General features: G+C 38.5%; 2 protein-coding genes across 5 annotated transcripts in view; one reads left to right on the forward strand and one right to left on the reverse strand.

Annotated features, from left to right (window-relative positions):
* LOC127440000 (pikachurin-like) overlaps positions 1–4,409 on the forward strand; it is a 33,942-nt gene extending 29,533 nt beyond the window's left edge. For both annotated transcript variants that reach the window (XM_051696355.1, XM_051696356.1), the window contains exons 21-22: positions 2,887–2,990; positions 3,218–4,409. In XM_051696355.1, coding sequence (XP_051552315.1) covers positions 2,887–2,990; positions 3,218–3,369 — 256 coding nt within the window. In that variant the 3' untranslated portion in view covers positions 3,370–4,409. The remainder of the gene's footprint in view (positions 1–2,886; positions 2,991–3,217) is intronic.
* LOC127440017 (NAD-dependent malic enzyme, mitochondrial-like) overlaps positions 1–17,656 on the reverse strand; it is a 714,514-nt gene that overhangs the window by 71,736 nt on the left and 625,122 nt on the right. Inside the window, exon 16 of one of the 3 annotated variants that reach the window (XR_007897051.1) lies at positions 1,691–1,709. The exons of 1 other annotated variant lie outside the window; for it this stretch is intronic. The gene's annotated coding sequence lies outside the window, so the exon portion shown is untranslated. Of the gene's footprint in view, positions 1–1,690; positions 1,710–1,863; positions 1,882–17,656 lie in introns of those variants that run through there. One more of the 3 variants, XR_007897054.1, reaches the window with a different exon arrangement.

The following is a 17,656-nucleotide window of genomic DNA, read 5'->3' on the forward strand; positions in this document are numbered from 1 at the left end:
AAGCCATTCTAGAGCAAATAGATTTCCAAAATGTATGTCCACATGTGTGGACAGCGAGACTAATTTTTAAATAATACCAAGCTATAGAAAGTCAGTTTTTTTTATGTTTATTACAGTTTATTATATTTCCAGGAGTGTTGGTTATGTTTTTAAATAATTCTGATTAAAACGAATGGCCAACATCATAAAATCACTGCCAACCATGTTAAAATAAAATTTAGCATTATACATTCTGAATCTATGTACTGATTACCATTGTCCCATGTCTGCTAAACATGTTGAGTGGTCCAAACATCATCTGCAGCCTGAAACTGAACTTTTGGTCTGTTTTTAGGAGTGAATGCACTTAGCTGCATAGAAAGCTATAGGATGCTCCCTTGCTCCCTATTTTGTGAATGACTTAACCTCCAGTGTGCTGTCTGTCTGCACTGGTCTCAGAACAGTTCGAAATGCACCTTATTTTCATCCTAACTCTATATAAAGCCTCTGAAAGCAGTATTTTTCAGCTTTTGCATTAATACATTTATTCTCTATGTGAAAATGCACAGTAAATACATTTGTGCTCAAAAGTTTGCATACCCTGGCAGAAATTGTGACATTTTGGCATTGATTTTGAAAATATGACTGATCATGCAAAAAAACGGTCTTTTATTTAAGGATAGTGATCATATGAAGCCATTTATTATCACATAGTTGTTTGGCTCCTTTTTAAATCATAATGGTAACAGAAATCACCCAAATGGCCCTGATCAAAAGTTTACATACCCTTGAATGTTTGGCCTTGTTACAGACACACAAGGTGACACACACAGGTTTAAATGGCAATTAAAGGTTAATTTCCCACACCTGTGGCTTTTTAAATTGCAGTTAGTGTCTGTGTATAAATAGTCAATGAGTTTGTTAGCTCTCATGTGGATGCACTGAGCAGGCTAGATACTGAGCCTTGGGGAGCAGAAAAGAACTGTCAAAAGACCTGCGTAACAAGGTAATGGAAATTTATAAAGATGGAAAAGGATATAAAAAGATATCCAAAGCCTTGAAAATGGCAGTCAGTACTGTTCAATCCCTTATTACGAAGTGGACAATTCTGGGATCTCTTGATACCAAGCCAAGGTCAGGTAGACCAAGAAAGATTTCAGCCACAACTGCCAGAAGAATTGTTCGGGATACAAAGAAAAACCCACAGGTAACCTCAGGAGAAATACAGGCTGCTCTGGAAAAAGACGGTGTGGTTGTTTCAAGGAGCACAATACTTGTTGACCCCTCTCCAAACATAGCACTTATGGTTGTGACCATAAAGCTCTATTTGGTCTTGTCACTCCAAATTACAGTGTGCCAGAAGCTGTGAAGCGTGTCAAGGTGTTGTCAGGCATATTGTAACCAGGCTTTTTTGTGGCATTGGCAACTCGACCATGCAGCTCATTTTTGTTCAAGTATCGTCGTATTGTGCTCCTTGAAACGACCACACCGTCTTTTTCCAGAGCAGCCTGTATTTCTCCTGAGGTTACCTGTGGGTTTTTCTTTGTATCCTGAACAATTCTTCTGGCAGTTGTGGCTGAAATCTTTCTTGGTCTACCTGACCTTGGCTTGGTATCAAGAGATCCCAGAATTTTCCACTTCTTAATAAGGGATTGAACAGTACTGACTGGCATTTTCAAGGCTTTGGATATCTTTTTATATCCTTTTCCATCTTTATAAAGTTCCATTACCTTGTTACGCAGGTCTTTTGACAGTTCTTTTCTGCTCCCCATGGATCAGTATCTAGCCTGCTCAGTGCATCCACGTGAGAGCTAACAAACTCATTGACTATTTATACACAGACACTAATTGCAATTTAAAAGCCACAGGTGTGGGAAATTAACCTTTAATTGCCATTTAAACCTGTGTGTTTCACCTTGTGTGTCTATAACAAGGCTAAACTTTTGATCAGGGCCATTTGGGTGATTTCTGTTATCATTATGATTTAAAAAGGAGCCAAACAACTATGTGAAAATAAATAGCTTCATATGATCACTATCCTTAAATAAAAGACCGTTTTTTTGCATGATCAGTCATATTTTCAAAATCAACGCCAAAATTTCACAATTTCTGCCAGGGTATGCAAACTTTTGAGCACAACTGTATATAGGAATGCATTTACTAATGTTAATGAATTGAACCGTATTGTACAGTGATAACAATTAAAATATAATTTTTTTTTATATTAAAATGAAGCTAAATGACCAACATATGTGTTACAGTAATGTTGAAAGTTATTCAAAATAACTAAGGTTTTATATATTTTTTTATTTTTGAGGGAATAATGTCCCAAAATCCATGTATGCGGACATCATGTTTATCTGCGCGATGACGCCTGAAACATTTATGCATTTTTTAAAGCAGCATATCAAACTAAACTAGAGATGCTACTCTTTACACTCAGATGGATTTCAATAAAAAAAAAGCTTAAAGAGGTTACTTACCAGAGGCACTTGCTCTGCGCCTATAGAAGCGCTTCATGGAAATAGACGTCATGTTGTTGTGTTGTGTCATTTCAATTAATTAAAATTATGCGTTGTGTATAGCGAAGCCAAAATACATGGAATGCCATATGTGTTGTACTGCAGCTCATTTTAAGAGAACCTAAGTCATTTAAAGAAATTTTTGATGTTAAAATACTTCCTACAAGCTCAGGTTAATTTGTAGAGATAACTGTAAGTAGGCAATTTATAGGTTGATTTACCCAAAAAGTGTAAGCAGGGGGAGTGTTCGGGAAACCTGTTTGAAATTGATTTTTGCTTTTCCATTTGGTGACACAAGAGGCACAGAAACTAAGCACTTCACCTTTTAAAACAAAGCGTAGTCCTTTCTGGGTCAACAGGTCTTTAAATTTGTCTGTGTTTGAAGGGATGGACAGTCTGGTAAACTCACCGTTGATGATTATGGAGCTAAAACAGCCAGATCTCCTGGGAAAATGAGACAGTTAAACATTAACGGAGACCTTTACATCGGTAAGGAGGAATTATTATAATGAAAATAATTATGAGTTAATTATAAGGATAAAGATGATTATATCAATGATGGCAGTGATGATGCTGATAGAAATAATAATAATAATAATAATGAGGTTATATTCATACATGATTGTAGCTCAAAGTGCAGATACTGTATATGGTATATCACTAGTTCTGGTGATGGTTTCAAGTTCAAAGTTAAAGGTTTGATGATATCTTTTCAGGTGGGATGAAGGAGATCGCGCTGCACACAAACAGGCAGTACATGCGTGGTTTAGTGGGATGCATTTCACATTTCACTCTTGCCACAGACTACCATCTGTCTTTGGTGGATGATGCAGCTGATGGCAAAAATATCAACACCTGCACCAACTGAACACCTGCGAGAACGAAAACATCAGCAACAGATGGCAACGAATTCACCTCGAATTGACCACTGCAGCCAAAATCCTTGATGAACATTAACCCGTTAAAAAGAAAGGGATACCATCAATAAATGCATCTACTGTACAAAACAGCTACTTTTAAAAACATTAAAACCGGTTCCAAAACCAGCTACAATTAGAAAAAAGAAAAACACTAGCATCTGCAATAACAGTAAAGCAGTCATAGCTGAGACTATTTTTTTTTTTTAGCCTCAGCCTTGTCAGTAAATAGCCCAAATGCCAAATCGTTTGCAGAACCAACTCAGAGGGTACTGAGGCTGGTCAAGCTTACAGTATAATTCTCATTACAAGTAAGACAAGGAGACTTAGAACTAACTTTAGGACTCATTTTGAAGCATACAAAAACATAGATTAAAAACCACACCCTGGCTCCATATCAGTCAGGCTGGTCCTCATACTGGTCTCTTTAGGAAGGCAGTGTTGAGGGGCAACTGTATTAATGTTTCTTTTGTTTTTAATTTTGTATATTTATATCAGTATTTAGACACATTTATAGATTAAAATGATTTCTGATGAATAGAGGCTTCAGACGAGAAGACAAGTTTTCTTGTCATGGGCAGCCCATCAAGCTGTCAATACACAGTACTGTCATTGCATAGGTTGTTTGTTTTAGAAAATGTAGTAAATGTCTCTCTCTGTTGAAGTAATCTTTGCACTGTGAGGTTTTTAGGCTGCTATAGTAGTGGAAGGACAAAGTGATGTGTTTTTTTATTATTAATCAGAGGTTGCTATTTAATGTCTCTGCCTCTCTTTTCCTTCTAGCTACAAACTTTTATGAACCCCAAAGACTTTTTTAGCTACTGTAGCTCTTTGTTTTTATTGTTGTTTAGCTCTTAATTTATTACGTTGCATGTACGACATGGATGTCTGCAAAAATATATCTCTTAATTGTTCTGCCTTGATGTTTAAAAAGCCTATCATTTTGCCATCAAAATGTGACTTACTGATTTTATTCATGAAATAAAAAGAATGACAGACACTTCATTTTAAGTTGTATATTTACATTTATTTATTCATTTAGCTGAGGCTTAAAAGTGACTTACAGATGAGGAAAAACAAACACAAGCGACTGGTTTTGAGGTGGGGTGGGTTGACCCCATCAAAGGAATATTACAGGTTCAAAGCTCAATCAACAGCATATGTTGAGTTGATCACCACAAAAATTAATTTCAACTCGTCCCCTTGCACCTAACATCATTTTTTAATTGTTATTTTTTAAATTTAATTAAACAATTTTATGCACAGTTGTTTAAATCGTCGCATTTATGGTCGGTTTAGGGTTTAAGGTGTTAGGTTGTCATGGCAACTGGATATAACTACAAAGAAAAGGTTAAGCCATTTTATCACATGAACAAAACCATATTACATGCATATATGTCTTGTGGCAATACTTTTGAAACTTTCATGATTATTTCAGTGTTAATGGATTGGCCACTGTCACTTCCATTGTAAGTGCTTCACTGACTGTAACCCAGATTTTTGCTTTTTTTTTTTTTTTTTTAAGAAAAGGAGGGACGAGTTTAAATAAAATGTTGTGGCAATCAGCATGATGCCAGAAATGCTGTCGATTGAGCTTAACTTGTATTGAATCCGAAATATTCCTTAACGCTGGAACTTAAAGATTGGGGGAGGCCTTAAAAATACATTTAATGTATTTTTAACAGTAATGATTATATACACTATATGAAAAAAAATAATAATAAATCAACAGACAATGTTCCTGTATTTTCACTTTAATTAGCTAAATAGATGCTCATGAGTAAAATTCCCGATCTTCTGAGGATGTAACCACAACATGCGGTTCAAGCGCTTTCTGTCTTAGTTTCTGTTATAACTGTATTATAGATGAACATATACAGTACAAGTGTATATCACAAATATTGCAGTATTTAGACATATGGCAAAAGACTGCAAGCGGCCCCTTTAATTTCTGTTTAGCCATAATTTGTGTTTGTTGATGTGTTTTTGCTCAACAGGTGAGTATTTACAGCAAAGTCTTTCTAGCAAGTCCACTGTCGGCCATCTTTGGAACGCTCTCGGAAGGCTATTTCCAATCATACCAGTACAGCTCCTATCTACTTGAATGGGGATAAACCGAAATCTCAAAAGTGGTTGGTCAAGAATACGATCAAAGAACATATTTAAAATCAGCAATTACATTTGATAATATTGGGATCATAAATTGTACTTCTTTACCTCATATTATGCTAAAACATGCATTTTCCCCAGGCTTGTATAGCTAATGCGCATGCGCGTTCTAGAGTTGATTGACAGGCGATGTCTGTACCTAAAAGGTGATTGGCTCTTTTACCTGTAAGGCGGGACTTCCTTTCTACATCTGTTGACCGTTGGGTGCTAGAGCTTCTTGGTTGAGCGTTCCAATTTCTCCCATTCATTTTAATAGAAGTGACTCATAGTGTCTGTTTTTAGTCAACTTAAAAGTGTTAGCCTAGCTTAATAGTCTTCACATGTTAGAGGAATATTCAGAGTTCAAAACAAGTTAAGCTAATTCGACATCATTTGTGGCATAATATTGATTACTACAAAAATTCACTTTGATTTGTCCCTCCTTTTCTTTTCCAAAAATCTGGGTTCCAGTGAGGCACTTACAATGGAAGTGAATGGGGCCAATTCGTAAACGTTAGACCCACGTGAATTGTGTAGATCCGTTTTATATAAAACGGGTTTGAACCGTTGCCAACATTGCTGACAGGTTAAAAATCGCTAGCTGCAATTCCAACGTTATTGGCGTGATATTTGCAGTGAAATCATGAAATATATCTTCACATATAAAGTGTTCATTGCAAGTATCAAACCATTTGTATGTATAATCATTAAACCCTGCAGATGCAGTCCAGACATTTGATCATGTTCAGTCTACACAAACTTTCTCCCGTTTAGATCGGGAATTATATGACCTTACATGATTAGTAATAAAATATTACTAAACAGCATTTAAAGCAGTCTGCATTGACTGCTTCAGTCAGCAATGCACAAGCTAGTGGCGCCATATAGCAGCTGTGTGCAGCAAAACACTGAGCAGCACATCAAATGTTTATCATATTTCAATCCAAATCACGAAGCTTGTCAAAATGATCTCTTCTCAAATGTTGGCAATAGATTTCATAACTTCTGTGCTCTGTTTGGGTGGTTTTGTGCTGATCAGCACTACCTATGTGTTTGTTAAAAATTATTGGTAACACTTTACAATAATGTTCTATTTGTTAACAAGTTAATGCATTAGGTATCATGAAATAACAATTATCTATATCTTTTTTACAGAATATATTTACCTTTGTTAATTTTGGTTAATATATTGGGTAAGATGGGGTAAGACGCCCCCCTTAAGAACAATGTTCATTTACTTATAAATTCTAATGTATATAGATAAACTTTTAGCATGTACAGGATGATGATGGATGTCTTCCCTGTAACGCACAGTGTTGAGATTGCCTGCAATGACAACAAGCTCAGTCCGATGATGCTGTGACACACCGCCCCAGATCATGACAGACCCTCCACCTCCTAATCGATCCAGCTCCATAGTACAGGCCTCGGTGTAACGCTCATTTCTTCAGTGATAAACGCGAGTCCGACCATCACCTCTGGTGAGACAAAACCGTGACTCATCAGTGAAGAGCACTTTTTGCCAGTCCTGTCTGGTACAGTGAAGGTGGGTTTGTGCCCATAGGCGACATTGTTGCCGGTGATGTCTGGTGAGGATCTGCCTTACAACAGGCCTACAAGCCCTCAGTCCAGCCTCTCTCAGCCTATTGCGGACAGTCTGAGCACTGATGGAGGGATTGTGTGTTCCTGGTGTAACTCGTGCAGTTGTTGTTGCCATCCTGTACCTGTCCCGCAGGTGTGATATTCGGATGTACCGATCCTGTGCAGGTGTTGTTAAACGTGGTCTGCCACTGCGAGGACGATCAGCTGTTCTTCCTGTCTCCCTGTCTTTGGCGTCTCACAGTACGGACATTGTAATTTATTACCCTGGCCACATCTGCAGTCCTCATGCCTCTATGCAGCATACCTAAGGCACAGTAACGCAGATGAGCAGGGATCCTGGGCATCTATCTATTGGTGTTTTTCAGAGTCAGTAGAAAGGTCTCTTTAGTGTCCTAAGTTTTTATAACTGTGACCTTAATTGGTTCCACAGGTGCATGTTCATTAATTGTTAAGCATGGAAAACATTGTTTAAACCCTTTATAATAAAGATCTGTAAAGTTATTTGGATTTTTACAAAATTATCTTTAAAATACAGTGTCCTGAATAAGGGACGTTTCTTTTTTTTTTGCTGAATTTATATATATATATATATATGTTGAAATTAACATTAACCAAGATTAATAAATGCTGTAGAAACAATTTTAATTGTTAGTTCATATTAATAACTGTTATAACAATGTTGATACATTGTTGATAACTGTAATAATGATGTTGATAACTGATGATGATGATGGGGCGGGCAAGGGGGTTAGTGGTTGTTCACTGTCCCCCACTTTGCTCTGTACATTTTCCTGCTTTTTTGTGCTTAGCTGGTCACATGCCTGAATAAAATTCTCACTGTTTCAAAATGTCAACCCTTAAACCCTAAAACTACTGAAAAATGACGATTTGAACAACTTTAAAGCTCAAAGAATACATGAGTTTTAACAGAAGAATTAAAAAAGTGCTTTTGTAAAATTAAAACTTCACTTTTCTGCCTTTAAACCCCAAAATTAGCCCCATTCACTTCCATTGTAAGTGCCTCACTGGAACCTTGATGTTTGCTTTTTTTAAAGAAAAGGAAGGACGAGTCAAAATTAATTTTTGTGGTAATCGACATTCTGCCACAAATCTGTTGATTGAGCTTAAATTGTATTGAGCCCAGAATATTCCTTTAAGGGTAATAATATGAAAACACATGAATACATTTGTAATATTGTAATCTGGGATTACCCATTTCTCCCTGATGCACACAGGAACGTGTTTTGCCTTTTCAACACAAGATGTCAGTAGAAGACTTCTGAGGAAACTGTGGTAATAGTACACTCAAAACTGATATAGTGCACTACAGAGCTTCAACATCCGTGTTTTATTTGGTTTGCATGTGATTCCTTTGACACCTTTCAAATCTGCAGCGCTTACTTTGTGAAAATATTCACTGTTCTTTCATTGTACTTGTGTGCATTCTCATGGGTGTCACAAATCTGTTCTCAAATTATCTTTTGGCTTTCACTCTTCCCCATAAAAGTGAACGGAGAGCTTTAAAAAGTTTACTGGCCATCAAAGTAAACCTCTTTTACTGAGAAATGTACATAATGTACCATGGTATAACCATGTTTTTGGACATGGTAGCTTGGTAATACCATAGAGGATTCTTGGTTTGGTGACTACATTGTAAAAAGTGGGAACATGCAGTTGTTACCTTAAAGAGCTATTTACACCTGATGTTTAATAATTACTTTTGGGTTTTTTTGGAATCATATTAGACAATATTTTGAATGCAACCAGTTATGTGTTAACTAGGTTACATGACAAAACATTTTTACAGTGCATGTGAATACCATCAAAACTGTAGTTATTCATTTCCGTGGTATATTTCAAATTACCATAAAATTACAGTAGCTGTAAAATCAAATCAACATCAAATATAAAAGAAGCTGTAAATAATTTACAAGATCCACAATAATTGTCCAGACTATGTGCTCTACTACAGTACACTTACAACATATTGGCCTCTCTCTGTGGTGGATTATACAGTACAGTGTTCTACTGTCTTAGTACATTTTTCATCTAAAAACCTTTTATATTACAGTATTACACATTCAACTGCACTCACCTCAGAGACAGTCAGTTTATCTGACAGCAACATTACAATGTCTGCTGAGGCTCTAAATCCATACTGAACCTATAACTATATAGGTCTACAATACAATTTAATGAAATTTGTCACATTAGCAAAAAAATAAATAAATACAATTAATTACATGGTCATTTTCAGCCCCCAACAGTTTAAATATTCGGGGCATATTTGTCACTGTCAGAAGCATTTTTGCTACAAACACAAATTTCTGACCATGGACTGAAAGCACTCTGTCTGTAAAATACCTTTTTTTTTTTTCTTTCTCAGGTTGACATATTTTTCTGCATGATGCTGATGTTTAAGCCGAATAAGGGATCAGCAAGTAATCAAAACTGTTCATTCCAGCTAAAAATTACATGACCATTCTTCTTGGCCTGAAACCAGAATAATCCCAAGAAAACTAAAGATTAAGACACGACATGACCCTGCAAGCAAAGTTTAAAGCCATGGTAAATTACACGTTATCTTATTTCACAGGGAAATAGAGCACCAGTTATGTGGAGCTTGAGCATTTAGGAAGGCTTGAAGAAAGTGGATTTATTTCCTTCCAAAAATAATGCTTTCCAAGAAAATCGGTCTATCCCTAAAGACCAAAAAAGATTGTGATTTAATTGCACATAAAAAAAAGATTTGACCACAGAACCTTAGAATGTGGATAAAAGCTTTTTTTCTATATGCAATGCACAGTTTTAAAAGATTTAATCCTATACAGCCTGCCCAGTAATCCCAAACTGCAAACTGATGTTGCAGTATATTTGCAGCATGAAAGGAATAAAACTTCTTATTTATTGTTGTAATAATCTCAGTTGAATTCTAGAAGTCATCTAATACTCATATGACAAAGAGTTAGAGGTACTTCACAAGCACTCGTAACGGTTTTTACATCCTTCTGTACTTTTTTCTATAGTTTTTTATATTAACATGCACTAGATGGATGTCCTTGGCTGTTGCACCACACCACACTGTTTTTTCAGCATCTCGTGCAAGAGCGCTACGTTTTTTTTTAGATGCTGTGTCAAAATAAAAGAGCTTCAACTTTTTTAAAAAATGCCTCTCAAGACACTGTTCTATTCATTACACTGCGTTTAACTTTTCTAATGTAAGAACACGTTGGATCTGAACCACCCCTGATTATAAGAGATAATGCTTTACATTAGGGTCCTGATCCAAACAAATAAATTAATGGACATGCTAGCTTGATTTGACTAAAAAAAAATTATTATGTGAGAAGAAATAGACTGTGGAGTGCTACCAGAGACATGAATCTAACTCAGGGATATAGAAAATTGGTTGCATGCATGGGACAATGATCAATTATGCAGTTTATCCGTAATTTGACTGCAGAATGCTGTGATTGACCAGTCAGAATCAAGTATTCCAGTGAGTCACGTAATAGTGATAATGCTACATTCACGGCAAATTGAAATGACAGTAATTTCAAAATGACAGCTCAGAGATTCTACTCTGTGCTGTTTGTTTCCTTGGACTCAGAAATGATTCATTTCTGTGGCAACGCTTGTAATGTCTACATTGATCCATGTGCAGTTTTGTATTCAATGCATGCATGCATTTAAAAAATATATATTTTTGTCCTAATAATCTTTCGTCAAAATTGTGATTTGACTTTCTTTTCCAACTTTAAACCCTCCCCTCCAGCCACCTGTCATATAGAGAAAACTTTTCCAGTCATTTCCCGATGGGTTAAATCAAACAAATTCATGACATATCAAACAGTAAAATGTGTAAAAGTGTAAATATATATATTGTGTAATAACCAAAAACATGAAAATTCTGTCATCATTTACTTTATATGTTGTTCCAAACCTGTTTGATTTTCTTCCATGGAACAAAAAAGATGTTAGGCACAAAGTTAGCCTTAGTCACCATTTAATTTCATGTCAGACACATTTAGATCATCGTTACATTAGAGCATGATGCACCCTGTTTATGAGCTTCCTGTTGCTCTTGCAGGATCATGTGTTTAAGACAGACTAAAGAGGCTTATTTCATTTATTTGTATTTTTTTGCATCTAAACATTTCAACCATGCAATTAACCCGGAATCATCTTTTTTTTCTTTTCTTTTTCTTCAAAATGGCTGAAACCAAAGCTTATTATGCCTTCCCTTTTTACATCTCTTATTTTATATTCTGTATTTAAATATTTCCATTTACATTCAAATTCACAACTCATAAAACACAACAAAGAAAATATAAATGAAAAAATAACAAGAGCAAGATGGCTATGTAAAACTGATAAATTTAACTTCACCCTAACAAATAATTCATTTGAATCAAACTTTAAAAAATTTACAGTTTGCTTAAATTGTTTAATTTCTATATACATGACACATACATTTATACAAACATATATACATAGGCCTAAATACATAATAAAATTTTTCCTATAAACCCAATCTTTCATACTTTTAAACACCTCAATTTTAAACATTCTCTCACTCAGATGCACAGGTAAATGTCTAAACCTGCTGGCATTACTGCCTGCCGCACCTCCGCCGGTGCCTTCAGTTGTCCAGCTACGGGGTCATCAGCCCGGAGACACCTATCACGTATGTCTTGCCCCATTAATCCCAGAACATCTCCTGGTGGTGATGAGTAGACCTACCCTATGTCCAAGGCCTCTTCTCTGTTAGAAAAAACACAAGCTATCAATCCAGTAACCACCCATCCAGTGCCTACACTTAAGACTGTGTTAGCTACCCCTTCAATGTCTAGCATGGCCAGGTTTTGCCCCCCCTTCACTCAATCCCACTCCAGAAACGCCCGGATAAGGACTGAGTGGGTCAGCGGAAATAATCCCCCCCACCCCTTTCCTCTTCTACATGCTACCTCACCACATATCGCAATTGTTCCCTATTCCTACTTTCTCACTTCTGCACACCCCACTTTTCATCCTTCCTTCTTAACCATAAGCTTCCTTCTTAGCCAGAAGCTCCCTTTATCTGCTTCCTCTGCCATTTCCTTCAGAGACTTCTTCAATGCTGAACCAAAGATACCAATGTTTTTCAACAGATGCTGCATTGATGTTCCATTAAACCCTCGACACCTGACCTCCACAGGGTAAGTGGCAGTCTTCCATCCATTTTACCTGCACTCAGCAGCCAGATCAGCATATTTTAGCTTCTTCCTCTCATAGGCTGCCTCTAGTCCCTCTTCCCATGAGACAGAAAGTTCAATCATTATGACTTTCCTAGCTGATGCCGACCATAACACTATGTCCAACCTTAAGGAGGTAATTGCAATCTCGGAAGGAAATTTTAGCTGCTGGCCACCATTGACCAATCACTTTCATGTGCCAGGATTGACCTTTCCTCCCTCCATGCCATGCCTTGTGCAGCACCTCCCTTTTTAACGAACTCAATGTACTTTCTCTGAGGAGCATTATGGCCTTTGTTGCCCTTTATTCTACACACCTCAAGGATCTCTTCCAGCTTTTGCAGAACCTGATCATGTCACCACCAGTACCGTCCTTGTGCCAAGGCAGTCTTGCACCCAGCCAACATGTGCTGCAGATTTGCTCTTGGGGCCTCGCAGATGGAACAACTCTCCTCTTTACTTTATCACAGAGACAAATTTACAGAGCTTGGAAGAGTGTCATAGGTGGATCTTATTAGAAAATTTAGCCTCGCCTGGGGTATCTTCCACAGGTCAGCCCATCCTAAAACTCTATTAGATACACCTTCCTTTACTGTCCAACACCCTTGCTGCTGCTGCTGGCTGACTGCTTGAATCAAATACCCTTCCTCTTCCATCTTAGTTACTTCTGTCACTATATCGCTTTCTTCTGTTTTTTAGAGGCAGCTGACCACAGTTTGGGAGCCATCCCCCACCCAAGGCCTGCTCTTCTTGATTGGGTTCTTCCAACAATCTCTTGTTTATTCAGTCTTGAAATCACCCTGTTTACAACCTCCCTTGCCTTCCAGATGCAGCCTGTTCAGACCTGGGCTTGAAAAGCCCTCACTGTCTGGTCTGTTGATTCCCTTAGTTCTAAGGCCAGCTTGGTCTTTTCCTGCATGTAACCCAGAGTGATAGACTTTAGTGGCAGTTGTAAGGCATTTCTTCCAAACAATGTTACCTCTGAAAGACAATGTGTCAAGCCCAGCCACTTCCTGATATAACTTTTGGCCTTGGTGTCCATCCTTGCCACTGCCGCTGCAGTGATCTCATCTTTAGCGGCCACATCAGACAATGATACAATGTAAATTGGTAGCACCAGACCTTATATTTGCCTGGGAGATGACACTTTTCTTTCTTATCCAAGCCCTCTTTAAACTGCTTCAGAACCAACCCTGCCATGTGTTTTCTGACAGATCTGCTGTGTATTCTCTCCCTAAACTTCGAATGGGCAGCTTTGCCAGCATGGGGATTCTTTCACCATCCACCTCAAACGATATCTGATCGCTTCTAATCCCCTAACGAATAGAAAGGCTACATGACTTTGCTGGCTTGATCTTCATCCTGGCCCATGCCAAAAACTCTTCCAGCCATTTTAAGAGTCTGTTTGTACATGCAGCAGTCTGGAGGATACTTGTGACATCATCCATATGGCTGCGCGGTGCTGGAAATCTCACCCCAGATTGTGCACAGATTCCTCAGGCCATATGTCTGGCACCAATTAGGATGATCTCGAATGCAGCTGTGAACAGTATGGGAGAGATTGAACATCCCATTGCAATCTTTTTTCCAGTTGCTGCCATCCAGTTATGTACTCCTGTGTTGCATGACATACAGTGCATCCGGAAAGTATTCACAGCGCTTCAGTTTTTCCACATTATGTTATGTTACAGCCTTATTCCAAAATTGATTAAATTCATTATTTTCCTCAAAATTCTACAAACAGTACCCCATAATGACAACGTGAAAGACGTTTGTTTGAAATCTTTGCAAATTTATTAAAAAAAAAAAAAAAAAAAAAAAAAAAAAAAATCACATGTACATAAGTATTCACAGCCTTTGCCATGACACTCAAAATTGTGCTCAGGTGCATCCTGTTTCCACTGATCATCCTTGAGATGTTTCTACAACTTGATTGGAGTCCACCTGTGGTAAATTCAGTTGATTGGACATGATTTGGAAAGGCACACACCTGTCTACACACACCCGCTGGTCACTCTGACAGAGCTCTAGCATTTCTCTGTGGAGAGAGGAGAACCTTCCAGAAGAACAACCATCTCTGCAGCACTCCACCAATCAGGCCTGTATGGTAGAGTGGCCAGACAGAAGCCACTCCTCAGTAAAAGGCACATGACAGCCCACCTGGAGTTTGCCAAAAGGCACCTGAAGGACTCTCAGACAATGAGAAACAAAATTCTCTGGTCTGATGAAACAAAGATTGAACTCTTTGGCCTGAATTGCAAGCGTCATGTCTGGAGGAAACCAGGCACCGCTCATCACCTGGCCAATACCATCCCTACAGTGAAGCATGGTGGTGGCAGCATCATGCTGTGGGGATGTTTTTCAGCGGCAGGAACTGGGAGACTAGTCAGGATCGAGGGAAAAATGAATGCAGCAATGTACAGAGACATCCTTGATGAAAACCTGCTCTGGACCTCAGACTGGGGTGAAGGTTCATCTTCCAACAGGACAACGACCCTAAGCACACATCCAAGATAACAAAGGAGTGGCTACGGGACAACTCTGTGAATATCCTTGAGTGGTCCAGCCAGAGCCCAGACTTGAACCCGATTGAACATCTCTGGAGAGATCTGAAAATGGCTATGCACCGACGCTCCCCATCCAACCTGATGGAGCTTGAGAGGTCCTGCAAAGAAGAATGGGAGAAACTGCCCAAAAATAGGTGTGCCAAGCTTGTAGCATCATACTCAAAAAGACTTGAGGCTGTAATTGGTGCCAAAGGTGCTTCAACAAAGTATTGAGCAAAGGCTGTGAATACTTATGTACATGTGATTTTTTTTTTCCTTAGTTTTTTTTATTTTTAATAAATTTGCAAAGATTTCAAACAAGCTTCTTTCACGTTGTCATTATGGGGTATTGTTTGTAGAATTTTGAGGAAAATAATGAATTTAATCCATTTTGGAATAAGGCTGTAACATAACAAAATGTGGAAAAAGTGAAGCGCTGTGAATACTTTCCGGATGCACTGTATTTTCAGGTCCCCATAGTAACAATCTAAAAAGATCTTAATACACTCTGGTATATGGAAAAACTCCAGGGCATAGCTGATGAGCTGGTGTGGAACGGATCCATAGGAATTTGCTAGGTCCAGCCAGACTACATGGAGGTCTTTCTTGTCTCTCTTGGCAGACTGGATCTGCTCCCATATTACTGATGCATGCTCCACACATCCAGAAAAACCTGGTACGTCTGCCTTCTGGCAGTTTGTGTCCATGTATCTATTCTTCAGGAGGTAATCAGACATCCTTCTTGCTACCACCAAAAGAACATCTTTCCTTCCACATTCAGTAGAGCAATACTCCCAAACTGACTTATGTTGGTAGATTCCTGTTCTTTGGGTATCAAAACAGCCACTGCTCATTGCAATTCCAGGAGTATACACTGCTTCTTCCAGGTAACTCTCAGTAGTCTCCATAACAGTTTAAGAACTGTTGGGTACAGCTTATACAACCTATAAGATTTTCCGTTCAGGCCCAGGGCTGAAGATGCCCTGGCTTTTTCTACCACTTGCCTGATCTCACTCAGCTTGGGTGGAGCTACATTAAATCCCACTACTGGCTCCACTGGCTGTGGGACATATCAGGGTGAGCCTAGCTGGCTGTCTTTTTGGGGATCCCCTAGTTGTTCTTTCACGTGATCTTCTAGATCTTGCTTCATTATCACCAGCTTTCCACTCCTCTTCTCTTCAAGAAGATTTCTGGCAAATTTAAAAGGATCCTTCATGAATTTCATCCTCTCATGCTCCTTCCTTCTCTGCTGTCGAATTCTCTCTGCACTCCTCAAAACCAGCAACCTAGCCCTTATGCCATCCCACAATACCTTCAAGCCCTCCTTCTCATGCTCATCTGCTCTTCTCCATGCCTTACGAAGCTGCCTCCACTCTTAAGCCAGCTGAAGTATTTCCTTTTCTCTCCTACCCATCACCCTGTGACCACGCTACTTCACTGACGCTTACCCAAATTTATCTACACATTCTTCATAAACAATGTCACTAAACATATTAAGCTTGGCCTCCACCCTTCCGCTGAGTGCATTCTCCAAGGTGGAGCACAGGTCTTGGTCTAGTCTGCTCCAGGCTTCATTATCATTAGATCTTGGCCAATTAATTGGTTTTCTTCTCCCTGGCTCCTTTTCATTGTCATAACTTCCCTCTCTTGTCTGTGGGATAACAGTTGTATCCTCCTGCGGCTCACCTCGCGGGCATGACTTGTCCCGCTGGTGGTACTGGTCTACTTGGTGACCCTCCACATCAGTGGATTCAGTAGCGCTGTGGTGCTCAACCGGGCTCTTTACACAATTTTAATTTCCTTTGAAATTATAATGACTCTCTCTCTCATGACAAACATATTTTGTAAATTGTTTGGTAATAAATGCTGGTATGCTTTATGCATAATTTTAATAATATTGAAATCTAACAGATCTTTAAATGTCAATATCTGTAGTTTTACGAATGGATGGTTCTCTAATACTTCTACTAATTCTTGCAGCAGTTACATGTGTGCTCTCTATCCACTGGGGCTTACTGGGAAGTTGTTCTAAGTTCTATGCTCAGTCTGCTGCATAAAGTTTCAGCTGAATAGATTGTTGATGATGCAAATGGTAGGCCACAAAAAACACATACAGATGTAGTCAAATTCCACATTGCATTTGAGGTTTAAAACGTCGTCCTGATGCATCCCGGATGGCAGCGAAGCACCACCTCTCCCCAGTCAATCACCCGCCGAACAAATGTTTAAACTTGCATGCGGATTTAAAAGGAAATAACCGTTCAATTGGAAAACTTGAAAAAACTATTACATACCCAAGCATGAGAACTTCACAGCTCTTCCTCAGTGTGTCTGTCTGATTTGAACATGCAGGGTGACAAGATGACAAGCACACACATCTGAAGCTGAACTAACAGAGGTACTCCACTAAAACAACCAATAATTTTGCTCGGAATGTTGCGTTTGTGCTTAGACTAAATCTCAACTGCATCTGGGAGAAACAGACGCCGGATTTGTTCACGCTTTCTTTGTCTTTATGACTTTTTTGCAGTTTATTATCGCTCAGTAACACACTGATATAGTGATTGATATGTCCATACCAAATCATACATGCTCTCCTCAAAATCCCAACACCACAATGAAAGAATGAATGGACGAGTGCTGCAACAACAGCTGTGTTTACCTGACAATGGAAATAATGCCCATATTTCTCGCTAAGTATCACGGGA

Source organism: Myxocyprinus asiaticus, chromosome 4 (genome assembly GCF_019703515.2).
Source record: "Myxocyprinus asiaticus isolate MX2 ecotype Aquarium Trade chromosome 4, UBuf_Myxa_2, whole genome shotgun sequence".
Lineage (NCBI taxonomy): Eukaryota > Metazoa > Chordata > Actinopteri > Cypriniformes > Catostomidae > Myxocyprinus > Myxocyprinus asiaticus.